The 15,124-nt window shown below is 44.2% G+C and overlaps 1 protein-coding gene and 1 long non-coding RNA gene across 6 annotated transcripts; both read left to right on the top strand.

Annotated features, from left to right (window-relative positions):
* Positions 1–173: 173 nt before the first annotated feature.
* qtrt2 (queuine tRNA-ribosyltransferase accessory subunit 2) lies at positions 174–13,847 on the top strand. Of its 5 annotated transcripts, none has more exons than XM_076761800.1 (9): positions 174–235; positions 528–757; positions 897–952; positions 2,615–2,691; positions 3,227–3,436; positions 4,406–4,605; positions 5,630–5,781; positions 12,602–12,716; positions 12,843–13,847. In XM_076761800.1, the coding sequence occupies exons 2-9, from the start codon at positions 555–557 to the stop codon at positions 13,066–13,068; spliced, it is 1,239 nt and encodes a 412-aa protein (XP_076617915.1). In that variant the 5' UTR covers positions 174–235; positions 528–554; the 3' UTR covers positions 13,069–13,847. The 5 variants fall into 5 exon arrangements, with proteins under 5 accessions (XP_076617915.1, XP_076617914.1, XP_076617912.1 ...); XM_076761797.1 differs by having other exon boundaries at positions 204–235; positions 5,630–5,799; XM_076761799.1 differs by having other exon boundaries at positions 179–757.
* Positions 8,701–11,331, top strand: LOC143340157 (uncharacterized). Its single transcript, XR_013079395.1, has 3 exons — positions 8,701–9,276; positions 10,051–10,219; positions 10,465–11,331. It is a non-coding gene; the product is annotated as an uncharacterized LOC143340157 (long non-coding RNA).
* Positions 13,848–15,124: the final 1,277 nt, after the last annotated feature.

Genomic DNA, 15,124 nt, shown 5'->3' with positions numbered 1-15,124 from the left:
TGAGCCAACATTGCGGTTAAAATGTAGTAAAACATAAAAGTCAAAAGTAAAACAATCAGTTAACGATGCTAATTTATGGGGTTTGTGTAAAACGCAACACAACAAATCGGTGTTTGTATCAAGATGTTTGGGACGGTGGTACGTGCAGTTTCTCGGTGCCGGCGCGGCTGTTGATGACGACATTTTTACGCGACTTGTAGTTCCTGTAGTTCCTGTGAGGCAGTGAGTTTTGTAGGTAAGCGAATTAAACATGCGTTTAATTTACAAACGTATATAATTTAAACCAGCACAACTGTAAATGCGTAGGTTTTCTTAACGTAAGTCATTTAAGAGCAGTAAACATCTAAACTCGACGAAAGCTTGCCGACAGTACCACGTGAGCGGTGAGGCTAGTTAGCTACGTGGCTAATTCACATGCTCTTCTGCTAACGTTAGCTAACAGGGATCAGTGTCATTCAAACCCGCTGTGGTATTGAGAGGTGACAGGAGGTACAGTACGCCAGTGTAGTTCACTGAGTCTTTTTTAGAGCACATCGACTGCGGCTGGCAGCAGGATGAAGCTGGAGCTGTCTCGTGTGATTCAGGGAGGAAGTCGGCTGGGTGTCTTGAGGGGGCTCGGCAGGACGGGACAGCACTCTCTGGAAGTCCCGGGGTGTCTGCTGTACACACACTTTGGCACAGTGCCCCACCTCACCCAGGACACACTGCACACCCTGAGCAGCCTCCCCTCTGTCACTCAGGTCACCCTGTCCAACATGTAAGCTAAACTCAAAACACACATACACACACACACACACACACACACACACACACACACACACACACACACACACACACACACACACAGTGAACTCCCTGAGGTCTGACGCCCACCTCCATCACTTTTTTTCCTCAAGAGCAGAGCACCAGGAAGTGTTGGAGGAGTTTAAGGGTGGATTCAGGAAGTTTGCAGGTAACTACTTGTTTACCCACCTGTCTTTCCCATCTTTTCGTCCTCTTCGTCTCTCCTCCCTTAGTGCCGCTTATCTTCCAGAGAGTAATCAAGACAAAAGACAAAAGTGAAGAGGCAGACCACACAGCATTGATAAGACGTAAATTATGATGACATCCAATGCTATTCCAAATGTATTCAGTTTTGATGAAAAGATAATCCATCATCAGCTTTTTAACTAACAGAAAAAAACATATTAACAGAGTGCAACTTTATTTACAGACACCTAATAAAGGCACCAAACTAAGCAGGCACAGCGGTGTTTAAACTCTTGCACATATGATAAATGGCTGCAGTTGCTTTAACAGTAGCCCCTCAGTGCTGAAATGCTATTTCAAGCCAGCTTTTAATGTTGAGATTCCCATCTTGACCTTGAAAACAACAAAAAAGTCTCTCTGTGAGGTTCAAAAATAGCAGCAGTGCTATTCTTTCAGTGTCAACGTTAAAGCCAACGTGGATGAGATGTCTGTAAAGTGTGTGTGGCACAGAGGAAAGCTCAACAACAGCTGCTGAGTGGACCATGTGCAGCATTTTTGCCAGCGTCTTATGTGTTAAGGAGAGAAAGATAGCATTGGTTTGGGGTCTGTATTAGCAAATATCTCAAATTGTGAAATCCCTCAGCAGTTTGTGAATACACTCACACATAGTTAGATTTTTTACTGTGTTTTTAAAGCGGTTGTGAGAGTAAACATCTCTCTGAAATTTGTCTTTTATTTTCCCCTTTAATCCCTTAATGGACTGCTCAATATGTGTGCTGAAATGGCATTTGAACTGTGCCGTGCATACTCTTTGACTGAAGTAGCGTTGGCAGTCACTTAAACTACTGTCTGTCTCTCACACTGTCAAAGCACAAAGTAAAGTCTGATCTGAGTCACACGTCAAAGATTAGGAGGCCGCAGAGGAAGAAAGGGACTGTTTGTTGAACTGTTTTGAATCAAGCTTGCTGCTGTTGTTGTGCTCCGCAGTGATTGTTATTCAGCCTTCATGACTTAAATAACAACCACATATGAAGAACCTCAACCAGGGTCGGGATCCTGTGCTTCTGTGATTACTTGATTGATGTAAATGTCACACATGCATGATGCGCTAATTCGCTGTGGAGATCTGAGGGTATGTGAACAATATCACCAAGACGGAGCGAAATTGCTTCTAAATATACAGTATGTTGAGTTCGGGATTGAAAAAAGCTGATTAGTTCCATGAGCCTGACTAAAAACTTGTGCTGTTCTGAGGAATATTCATATAAAAGCCCCAGAAAAGTGACCTCTTTCAGCTCTGTGTGCTCCAGTAGCTGTGGTACTAAGCTATAGCAGGCCTCTGGCGGACAGATTTGAAATTAGAAATGTAATCACTTCCTGTAAACTGCGGGGGATTACCACAGCGTTGTCTCCTAAGTCCCTTAAAGCAAGAGCAGTGATTAAATAATTAGGAATAATAACAGCTGCTATTGATCATTTCTTTTCTCTCTTTAGCCCGCTGCAGCAGCTGGGTGTGCTGATAAGACCACACCTTGTTCCTCTCTCCAGACTCAGGCATCGTCTCGCTTCGTGCTCAGCCTTTTCCCATTCTAACGTCTGTTTTTTCGCGATGTGAGGAATGTGCATTGATCTTTTTTGTGTGCAGGTCTTCATGATACTGTGTTGTATTGCTCGCTTCATGACCCTGCGACCCCCTGCCCGACTGGTTATACCACTAACAAGGTGAGATTAAGCTTCTGCTCGGAGGAACAGATCTACATGTTGGAAAACACGTTTGTTCCCTTTTATGCTGAGAGTTAGACGAGAAGCTTGATACCTCGGTCATATCTGTGTGCTAAATATGTAGCCGGAGCCAGCAGCCTGTTATCTTAGCTTAGCATAAAGACTGGAAGCAGCTAGCCTGGCTCTGTGATGTGATGATGATGATGATGTTATGTGCCTGACTATTTCTTGGACCAGGAGCAGTTGCCAGGCAACCAGTGGAGACTACAGCAAGTCACTGCTCAAGAAATACTCACACAAGCAGTGACTCCCCATTAAACCACACAGTCTATTTAAACTTAATTTTTGTCACTCGGGGAGCTTCAGAGGTGCTGGTAGGACAGAGTCAGGCTCGCGGTATCGATCTTCTCAACTAACTTTTGGGAAGAGAGCAAATGTCCCCACAGTGCTGACCTATTCTTTTTAAAGAGAGCACCATTAAAGCCTCTCGGGCATCTTTTAACATTTGGAAATGCCCTCTCTGGGTTGTCATTAGACGGTGTCGGTGTGGGGCAGCGGTGGGCGGATTGAGCTGACGGTGGCCAAGTTCATGGCTCTCCAGAGGACCGTGCAGCCGGACTGGTACCAGAGCATGGCGGACGGAGAGACGTGGCAGAAGAACACCTCTCGCAAAAGGGTCCGAAAGTCGGTGGACCGGACTCTCGCCCACTTGGACGAATGTCTGCTAGTGCACCAAAAATCACAGGTACACACACACACATACACAACCAGCGGTCTAAACACACACACACACACACACAGCACTACTCACATTTGTGAATCAGTCATGCATGGCACAAGCACATGGGACACGGATTGATGTTTGGCGTCTCTGTTGTCACAGCGGGCCGCTGTGCAGCTGTGATACGGCTGGAAACACAGCGAGATTAGGAGGAATACATTATCAGTGGCCACATACATTATCAGTCGGTGTGTTAGCGCTCAGCATCGAGCAGGACTAATGAAATCAGCTTTTTCTTTTTTTGTGAAAGCAGTGAAACGCTACCTCATTTCATGATAGAGAGGACAGAGTGAAGCTGATTTTTACACGTATGACTCCATCATTCAGTTCTGCTTCAGAGGAGATTGTGTATTTTCTAAGTGTCTTGCTCTCGTCCTGGTAGTTGTGTAATTGAATTTGCAGGAAGTAGGTTTTTGTTTTGCGTTAGTTTGAAAGTGTCAAGAGATTTTGTGTCTTTTTTTTTTAATAAAACGTATGTTTGCATTTTACTGCCTGTACATGTTTTCTAAATTCTGTGTTGCCTGGCTGCAATTTCCCTCAGGACAATAAATGTTAAGTGTCGAACGATGATGGATAGCAAAGAGCTGAACAGAAGCGACTACATACTTCAGATAGTTGTTGACATCAACATTGTAGCTGCTTGATTGCTACCGAGCTCGGCTCCCCCACCCCCCGCTGCGTCTTTCCTCCTCATGATGTGCAGTCATCTTCATGTCAAGGCATGAAATTACAAATGGGCTCTGGCAAGAATACAATCCTTTTTTCTTTTCTCCACTTGAAGTTTTGACTTTGTCTGTGCAGACCTGATCGGGCTCCATGTGTGGTTGGAAAATCTCTTTAACATCTACGTTTTGTCAGGTTTCAGAAGGATTTTTTTTCCTCCTTCTATCTATTTCTTTGCTGTTTAATCACCAAACTGTCTGTCATTTCCAGGAGTTGGATGGAGTGGAGGTCTTTGGGGTGGTGGAGGGAGGAGACATCCTGGAGGAGAGGGTGCGCTCAGCCAGGGAGACGGCCAAGAGGCCTGTGGCAGGATTCTGCCTGGACGGCCTCCAGACGGGGTCCATGGACCAGACCCTGAGGACCCAGCTCATCACTGCTGTGACCAAAGAGCTGCCTGAGGACAAACCCAGGTCAGCACTGACGTCAGCGTGTGAGAAAGAGTAGCCAGTTGCTTTCTTCCACTTTACTACTTGAATTAGAGCTGAAACGATTAGTTGAAATTAAGCAGCAACTATTTTTATTATCAGTCAACTGTTTGTCAGCAACCTCACTGTTAATGTGATGATTTTCTGCTTTATGTCATTAGAAATGGAAGATCTTTGGGTTGTAGACTGCTGGATGACTGTCTGCCATTTTCTATAAACAAAACAATTTAATAATTGTAAAAAATAACTGACATTAATTTATTGAAATTATAATTGGTTCCCTAAGCAGAATATTACATTAAGATCAAAACACTCAACCCACACAGAATCAAAAGTTTGACCATCTAGACCATTTTTAATCCAGTGGGAGGACTATTGTATATGAATAAATGACTTCCTCTGAAGATAGTAAAAGGCCCTGATGTCTCCAACACAGACAAAGTCCCTTTTTTAAAGGCACAAGGACACAGTTTGTCTCAAAGCTCTCCAAGTTACAGAAGCCTGTAGCCTTTCAGAGGCTTTTAACTGGAGGCCTCTCATGAGCGCTCCTCCGCTGGAGGTGATGGAGGAGCTCTGGCACTGGCTCCGAGTTTGAGAGGGAGCGCCTGTGAGGAGCAGCACTCAGTCCAGGAGCTTCACTAAGTCTGCTTGTGAACAGGCTCATCTCCAATACGGTGGTACACCGTCCCTGCTGGTAGTTCTGGCTGTTAGGAGAAGCTGCTTCCTACTGGAAAGTGGAGTGGAGTCATTATCAAATGCTAAATTGGGCTTGACCTTGACGCCTGCAGGCAGAGAGTGAGAGGGAGCCAGTTAACTGAAAGCCCAGCGAACGCACAGGCTCGAGGGTGCACATGTTGGAGGGGAGAGAAATGCTGCTGGTGCTGCTCAGCAGTAATATGTTGTAAACATTTGTGTGTGTGTGTTACATTAGTATCTATGTTTTGCTTCAGTTTTAATTCAGCGCTTTGCTTCCTGCTGCTCTGTGTGTGTGTTGGCGCGTGACTCTCAGACTGCTGCAGGGCGTAGGACGACCCGATGAGGTGCTGGCGGGCGTGGAGGCCGGCGTGGACCTGTTCGAGAGTTTCTTCCCCTTCCAGGTGACGGAGCGAGGCTGCGCCCTGTGCTTCAGCTTTGACATCTCCCCGGACCCGGAGCGCGCAGGTAGAGCGCCCCCTGCAGGTGTGGTGAATAGCTGAAGAATAGCTTTGTTCCACTTTTCCGATTTCAGATTACATCATTGAGAGGTTAAATCACTATCTCGGATGAAGCTAAACAAAGACTTGAAAGAAAATATAAGATAAAATCAATAAATACTGATAAACGGTGCCCCATTAACCCCATTAATAAGACAGCCTATTTTATCCTTAGTGATGTTGTACTCCTCTTTTTTGGTCTGCTAACATGCATCGAACATGTCCGGAGATGTAGATCACGCTTGTTAACGTTCAGCCGCTCTAACATTCCCTTTAAGTTGCATTGCTCCCCGCTCACTTCACACTGCTGAGGGACCCCCATGACAAATGCTTTGTTTCACACTCTGCAGGGCTCATATTCTCGGAGACAACGGCTTCCTTGCTCTTCAGTAATTTATACAACTGTGTTTTTAGATGTGTGGCTTTTTAAATCAAAGCACACAGAGGTTTAATTCTGGGTTTAAAAAAAGGGGACAATTCAGGGGGATGGATTAAATGAGACATTCTGGAATCTGGCAGCACTTCATCCTTTATTTTAATAATTCTGCTCTTGTCACAACAAATGACCTTGCAGGTAGAGCGACCTTGCCCAAAGCCACAAAATGACTCTTTAAAAGCAAGTGTGATGAAGGAAATTACCGCAAAAGGCTGCAAAACACTGCGCAGGCCAAGTGCAATATATATGCCTAGAGCAAACTGACATGTCACAATGTAATTGGGGAGTTTGGGTAGGGGGTCTGTCGCGCTACACGCATTTGGATGAGCATGAAATGTGATTGTCATGGGAACTGTGATTGTTCCTACCACAGTAGTTTACTTAGCATCATTTGTGTGCATAAAAGAGATGTGGACAAATCATTGAGGAAATATATCTGGACATAACACAGCGCTTTGATGTTGGTGATTAAAGAAGCCTAATAATCAGTCTCGCAGGCTCATGCTCATTTCTATAGGAGGAGCATGTGATGCTGAGTTGAAAATGCTACAGATGTTCTTATACAAATGTGAAGGGGCATTGATCTCACAGCAGAGGGGCTGCACAGAGAATTTACTCTGATTACACCAGACTGAAATGGCTTAGTGCCTCACGGAGAGGCTTCATCTACTCCCAGTTTGGTGAGCAACAAGACGAAGTGTGATGGCTGTTTGTCACTTCACACAGTGAATAGGAAACAAGTCTATGATGAGGGGTTTATTTAGCATTTAAGTCTGATTGAAATTATGAGTGTGCCTGTGTGCTTGTTTCGTGTGTCTGGGGTGTATTTTCCAGCCCTGGATAGGTTGAAATAATTGGGTAAAAAATTCAGCAGATGACATGAAGCCAGTGTGTCTCATAGCAGCTCCAGTGAGGTAACGATTAAGTGTGTGTCCGTCGCTCTGATTGTTGTTCCAAGTGAGAAGTTAAAGAAGTGTTATGACGAGAGCTGTGGGGAATGCACCGACTTGACCCTCCGAGGACTTTGTCTTTCATTAAAAAAATCACAGACGGTGAAGTTTGGTGTCCGACAGCATCCAGTGTAAGACGGCACTAATCAATTCTGCCAAGGGAGCGTAATGGAGTTCGGTGGAGGTGAGAGCATTGATGGTGTCAAACCTGAGGAAAAATTCTAATTCCCCTCTCAGCCAATTACAAGGCCCCATAGGGGGGCGGGGGCGGGGGAGGGCAGGCTTCAGCACCCTCACTTCCCAGTTACAACCCTTTTTGACACGAAAGGCCAAAATCTAAGTCACCTCCTTCCTTCTTTACTGCCAACGCTCAAAGTTTTTGTCTTCTTTTCTTTCATCATTAGAACTTTCATTTCTCGTCATCCGATCTCTCCGTTCTACCTTTGCCGCACCTGTTCTGCTCCTCAAAGCCAAAGGGCAGTAACTCCATATTTGGCTCAAACTGAGTGGAAAAGACTGCAATCATCATAATATAAAAACAGGTTGTGCTTTAGAAATGCGTCATTTTTGGTAAAACAAACAGCTTTTGTAAGATGGAGAAAATCAAACTGCAGCACTGTGGCTAGTTTCAGCTGGCAGATGAGAGCCTTCGTTAAAGCTCAATTTCTGTGTTTCCTGCCCCATAATCCTTGTAATTGACTGTTCCACTATATAAACTAGTCTACTCATCGGAGAAGCAGTAACCGATGTCTCTGCTATGGTGCAGGGGAATGGACAAAAAGAGGTCGGCGGAGGCTATGCAGAATAATTAAATAAATCCTATTTGTATACAGATGGCGGCGCCACATTTGGCCCCAAAGACGCAGAAATAGACTTTGTAGTGGTCTTAATTTGCCCGCTACCCTCTGCCATCCTCTCCGCTGGCGCTCATGTGACTTGATGTGCTTAAGCTACCTCACATATTGAAATATATTTAATGAAAGACTCATTAATTTAAATAGAAAAGTGTGATTAATAATCAGTCTAAAAGGCATAAAATTACACCTTGTAGCCTTCAAACCCCTTTTTTTTCCAGTGTTGCCGTTCCTGTAGTTTCCGCTCTCTGTCTTTATAAGGCAGAGTTTCTCTTCAAATTATTCCTCCCTCCTTTACATCTTGTTTGCTCTGGTGAAGCCTCATTTTCTGTCTTTTATTCTCTTGCTTATCACCGCTGAGCTTACGATACATAAAGACCCATTATATTTTCCTTTTTATGCTTTATTTATACACTTTGCTGCTCTGCTCTATGGTTTTTAATCCCCGTCTTTAGTCTTAGGTATTGCCATAGACCACTTTCTTTCCCATTCCTCTTTCCCTCTGCTCTCATTTTCATTTTCCTCACATCCCTTAGATAGTTCAGTGTGCCCTCCTGCAAACAACAGCAGCTCTGTTGATAAAAGACGGCTCTTAGTCAGCTCTGGTTACTTTCCTCCTTAAAGGTCCCATATTATGAAAAACCGACTTTTTCTGGGATTTGGGGTGTTATTTTGTGTCTGTGGTGCTACCACACGCATACAAAGTGTGAAATAAGACCGTCCGTGCTTTTTTGAGTAAGATACGGATTTGTGAAAGCACCCTTCCAACCGAGCCATTGGAGTTCCGGGAGTACTGTTGCGTAACAAGTCCGGATATTTGCATGCTCCCACCCACCAGCCACCACCCCTACTCCTCTCATTGGCGTCTCTCCACCCACCAGATACGCTACCTTCTCACAGATCTGCGATGTCGCTATCGAATGCACCGTGTTATTAGGAATCATGTCGAGCTGCCACACACAGTGTTCTGTTGGTGGCTGTAAAGACGAGCACAAATCGCTCCATCGGCTCCCAGCCGCAGAGGACAGAAGAGCGGCGTGAATTGAATTTCTGAAGGCAACTTCCCTGCTACAGTTGGCAAAAACCTGCTGGTGTGTGCTAACCACTTCGAGGCTGACTGTTCCGCCAACCCCGGTCAGTACGAGGCAGGATTAGCTGGGAGACTTTCTCTAAAGGAGGGCTCACTTCCAGCTTTGCGTGGATTACGTGCAGACGAGGGACATGTAAGTATACAAATAATTAGCTGTGTGTTTCTTGAGTAGATTAGCACGAACTCTTGCGTGTTGTAGCGTGTGTGTTTTGCCATTGAGAACGATGTCAGGCTAACCGCTAGCTTCGAGACTACGACTCCAGCCATCACAGGTTAGCTCGCTGCCACCGTAGCTTTTGGTCCATCACACCACGTTTCTGATCTTGCAAATGAGTGAATACATGTTCGAAGGAGATGCCAGCATTCACAAATATTAAGCTGTGTTCATTTTGCAGTTTAACACGAATTAACCAAGAAGTGCTTTGCGACATAGCACAAGCTAACGCTAACCGCTAGCTTCTAGTTCGCAATTAGCATGGTCTCCATATGCAAACCCAGCGACCCGGTCGGTCAAGCGATACATACACAGACGCTCCGCAGGGTCTAAGCTTCAAGAATTTATGAAAATAATGCATTTGGAAACGTTTTCTAAACTGGAGTATGTTAGAAAAGCCCAGGGCAAAACGAGTGTATGGTTGAGACTGCTACATCCCAGCCCACACTCCAAGCATTTTTTCTTTTATTTTTACGCTGTACATAGCTGTTGGCATAGCTAGTCATGTAAGATAAGGTTGATGTCACTTCTCTCTTTTTATATAGGCCAGTGCATCATTACAGTTACCTGCTATTGATCAATTGTAGCAGTGAGCTGTTGCAGCCTTTAGTGCTTGAATATACACTATAACAGTGCTGTCATGTTTTACTCCTAAGTATGCCCTGTTATCATAACAATATACTGTTGTTACAGCTGTCCAGGCTACTGTGTCCTGCAAGGACTACTGTTGTTATGCACTTCAGTACAACGAGAATGCTGATAGAGGACAAGCGACCACATCATCAGGAGATCCTCTTTTCAAACTGAGCTTTCCAAAGTCCATGAACGGAGACAGCCAAACCAGTGAAGACTAACCACATTCGTAAGTGTGAACTCCTTTTTTTTATTTACTCAAAGAACAAACATTTATATTGTACATGACAAAAAGACACAAAGTACCACAAGTCAGTACTTTCAACACAATAAATAAACCAAAAAAAATACACACTTAAATACCTGAGAAACTACAAAATTCAAAGTGCAAACTCACTATATTTGCAGTTGCTGAATGATCTAATAAATGATACTAATGATTCACTTTTTCCTGTGTGTCTGTGTATTGCACAGGTTATATTGATGATTTGATGGACATGATCACGGAGAGGATCTTTGTCGACCCATCATCGTACAGAGCTGAGATTCTGAAGATAAACATCCTGCTGGACGTGTCGTCGGGGGGGATCTTCCCTGGGCATCAGGAAACTCCCAACATCAATCTGCATGATGGGATGACTGCTCGAATCTTCTGCCCAAGGAAGCTCCGGCACCAGCTCACAAAACTCATTGGCTAGATACCTGTAACGACTGAGAAAATTTGAACATTATGTTAGTCAACAGGTTCTATAATGTCAACATCTGTATTCACATTTTTCTAATATGGATTCAGAATCCTTCACTTGTACTGTATTTCCATGTACAAATATTCATGACTGCAGTCAATAAATATTTATTTATCTGTAAAATGTTTCATGTGAAGAAATGTATAATATATAGCATTTGCTAAGGAAAAACCTGGTTATATGGTCAAGATAAAATATGACTGACTATATTTAGTTTATTATGGTGTATGAACAGTGAAGTTGGTTATTATAGATGAAACTCACTGCTCTGTCCCCCATAGCGGTAAAGGGTCGTATTCAGCCCTGTAAGTGTTGTATGCGTTCTGCAGCGAGAACGCATTTAGACAAACAGGTTCTAAACCTGGATGGTTGATCATGCATGGAGGCCTTTCATCTACAACTGCTGCAGCCTTGTTGTAACCTATTATTCATAACATAAGGTGAGTATCTGCCGTGGCATGTTATCTGCAATCATACACTATGATCATACTGTAAGTGCAGGTAAAGATACTGTGACCTGTGGCACCTCCTGGCAGCATTTGTTCTCAGGCTGCATTGTTGCACAATTTCCACATAAGCGCTGATACGAACAAGTAAAAAAAAAAATCATGCATGTATAAAGCTAAAGAAATACGAAACCTTGCATACCAACATTTTCAACCAATAACAGCACCCGCGTTTTAGATTTGAATGTGTGTGCTCTAGCTAGCTACTTTTTCTCCGCCTGAGGTGAATGGTCAGTAGTGCTGCTCAGCAGTGTCGCCTGTGTGTGCTCTGCCCGTTCATGTGTAAATGAGACGGAGCGCTGAAACTAACAGCGCAGTTAGACCGGTCAATGTCTCAGCAACCCAGTGATTACTAGAAACCCCCTCCTCTTTATGTAAACAAGCAGGACCGTCCGACTCTGCTTTCATATGATACCAGGCTTGTGTGGTTTGTGTGATGTGGTGAAATCAGCAGACGCGCAAAAGTGGACATACGCTATTTCCGTGTTTTCGTTACATACGCATTTATTGCGGTATGAATTATGTTTTGTTTGGGTGGCAATCCTTGGTAGAGACTTTTAGCTGAGTTTCTCCCCGTCAATCTGGTATGCTACAAGTTAGGATTGGTGCTTCCTAGCGTGAGCATTGACCGTCTGAACTGCGGGCCTCTCACGCTGCCACCTGTACAGGCCGTGTTGAAGAGAAAAAGATAGAAAGATGTATTTTGACTAACCTTTCAGGAGCGTCCTGTTGAATTCTCTGAGGTTCTGTAGGAGCCTTCCCTCCTTCAGGATCCGATTCAGGTTCGAACATGTACGGTTGAACTACTGAAGAACTCGGTCTATTCACTACCGTCATGTCCGCTACTTTCGCACGGGCAGAGCTACGTGAGTCTACGCTCTCCCCGTTACCACGGTGACATGGGTGGGACAGCAGCAGCTCATTTGCATTTAAAGCTACAGACACCAGAAACGGCACATTCTGAAAGGGGCTGAAAAAGAGGGATATAGAGGGGGGCAAGAATCTTTTCCTAAAAGCTATTTCCAGCAAACAGCATCAAAAACATGTTTTATGGAAATCATAGACCTATGTAACTTATTGAAAAAATGTCATAATATGTCACCTTTAAGTGAATTCACCTTGCAGTGTTAGACGGCCAGTGGTAGTCAGAGCATAGCCGGCAACTAATTAGATTATAATGGCGGAGAGAATATAGGACACAGCAGTGATTGAAAGGGTCAAGGAACAGTATGTGTTCCCAATTTATTATCAGAGTGCCGTGGTTCTATATATAGGAACGTATTTCCTGCTAAATGAGATAAGATTATGGCGTGAATGTGTGGGTGTGCTGGCATTGATTAGATGTGTGTATGTTGACAGTGCTGGAGCTGGACAAAGAGCGGGACGCAGCAGGGGAGATGCAGCAGAATGGAGATCTTAATCTGGATGATCAAACACAGATGACATCCTTTGAGATCAATCTCAGAGACAAGAGGTTTGTGGCAGCTATAAGAAAACCCCAAAAGGTTTTAGACACCCACACAGTCTTTTTCATGGTTGAACGCTTGATTTACTCTTAGTTCCTGGATGCTGCTTAAACTTTTTTTCGACTTCTGTCCAGGTACCAGGACGACTTCAGGCCCCTGGTGGAGGGGTGTGGTTGCTACTGCTGTAAGAACCACCAGAGGGCGTACCTGCACCACCTGCTGGTGACCAATGAGCTGCTGGCTGGAGTCCTGCTTATGATCCACAACACGGCCCACTACCACGGCTTCTTCGGCGCCTTGAGAGAAGCTCTGGCCAACGATAAGCTGGACCTCCTCAAGAGAAAAGTACTTAGAGAGTGAGGGGGTCAGGCAGAAAGAAAGGACTGATGAATCGGAGGCGGACCGGCTTCGCGTTTCCTCTGAAGGATCATTGAATTGACTTGGTCAGAGGAAATCAAAGCTCAGCAAAGATCTCACTCTTCCCAGTTCAGTCAGAGGATGAACTGTGATACTGCAGAAACCTTAAGACTGAGTCACACCACATGACCAGAAACTCATGCATCTCAAGCTTGTTTAAAAAAAAAAAAGAAAAAAAAAGGGGGAGGACAGAGCAGATAAAGACAGTCATCTGGAGTTTGTCCCTTGGGTTTCTGTCCTGGTTTTACATCAAGAGGACTGCTCCCTCAAGGTTGTGTATTGATCTTAGCTGATGCAAAGAGTCGGGGTTTTCATGGCTGAAGAGGGAAGGGAGCTGAACAGGAGGTCTGCAGGAATCTGCATAAAGAAATGTGAGGCTGGATGGTGGTGGACTATCGACTGGGACTGAATCCCTGTGTGCCTCCTGCTGTGGTCTGATTGCAGGTCAGCAGATGACTAATATCCTCTGGAGTCACTCACAGAGTGGCAGAGGAGCCAACCTGGGTGATTACTTTAGTTACTGGAGTAAAATAAAAAAAAAAAATGGATCACGCTTTTGTCCTGTTATATATTAAAAAGTCTTGTATAATCATATTTCCTTGACGCTTTGTTCTCTTTGTCATTTCATACTTTATTGGTCCGTCTTCATTTGTTCATGTGCGCCTTGAACATTGTTAATGTTTCACTTGGATAACTCAATTAAATGAGCCTCTCACACGCACCCTGATTGACTTTGCGTTGTTTTCACACCCGCTGTCAAGCCGGCACAGGTCACATTAAACACGCCGCTTTCAACACACATGTGCAGCTTGTTGTCTCTCGTGGGTTTCGGGGAGGTTAACTGAAGGTTTGAGCTGACAGCTCCACCTTTCCTGCTGCTGAGGAGGGATAAAGATCAGATAAAGATATAGGTCTCTACTGCCTCCCGTGCAGGCTTTTTGAAGGTGATGAGATATAATTGACTGTCAGCCTGCACAGATGTCTGTGGGGGACAGGGGACAGGCCAGGAGAGAGGAGAGTTTCAGGGATTTATAGAACAGCAATGGGGATTTCTATCGCACTTGTGGGTTACCTTAATCACAATGAACATTTTAAAGAAGTGGGTTGGAGGATGTGCTGCCGTCAAAAGGCGGCTGCTGCGCATAAATACCTTCAGCCATAAAATGGGAAAGATGGAACTCTGTTACTGCCTGTGGGGACAATGAGCGACGGCTAAAACAAGCAGTGACCTTCGAGACGATGTTTATTTTAAGGTGTTGTGGGACGGCAGTGGACACGAGTTGGCGCGGAGAAGGTTACAAAGCCAATCCCCCAAATTAGCTAGTGAAAATAGAATAGTGGTGGGTAGTTAATGGAGTGCTTTCATTGGAGGTTTAAAGTGTCCCCTTCTGTGATGTGTAGCTGACAAAAATTAGTATAAAAACACGCTCAATAAATCTGCCCATGGTAAATACGCACTGGCTTAAATAAAAGATTATTGTAATAATTAGGCCCTTTGGAAGCTGTGGCTAATTACTGTTGAGTGAAAACTGCTCCTAATAAGAACAGACGCTGTACTTAAACCAAATATTCATTTTGACGTGCATTTGTTAAGCATGTGATCCTCAACCGGAAGATAAAGTGGAACGTAAGCGACTGCAATAATGAGATATAGCACGAGGAAATATGATTAAAATTTATAGAATTAAAGTCATATAAAGAAGCGATTAGCAGTGTGGGGGTGTTTAAACACGGTGTGTAGAAAAAGGGTGTGAGAATGTGAACAGCAGGTGAATTTAGAGCAAAGAGGATTCACCAGAGTTTGTATGCTTTCAGTTAACAGATTCAGCCACAGTTGGATTGTTTCCTGCCGATTGCGCACATTATTTGTCCACATTAAAATGATTAATGTGGAAAAATATGCGAAAAACATACATTTTCTAAAGAAACGCTTCCATTCAGGTCAGCTTGCTCCTTCCATGACATGGAAAAAAGCTGCCTGCTGTGGCTGAAAATGATG

The sequence above is a fragment of the Chaetodon auriga genome, chromosome 21, assembly GCF_051107435.1.
Source record: "Chaetodon auriga isolate fChaAug3 chromosome 21, fChaAug3.hap1, whole genome shotgun sequence".
Classification (NCBI taxonomy): Eukaryota; Metazoa; Chordata; class Actinopteri; order Chaetodontiformes; family Chaetodontidae; genus Chaetodon; species Chaetodon auriga.
This window is presented reverse-complemented; position numbering and strand designations above follow the sequence as displayed.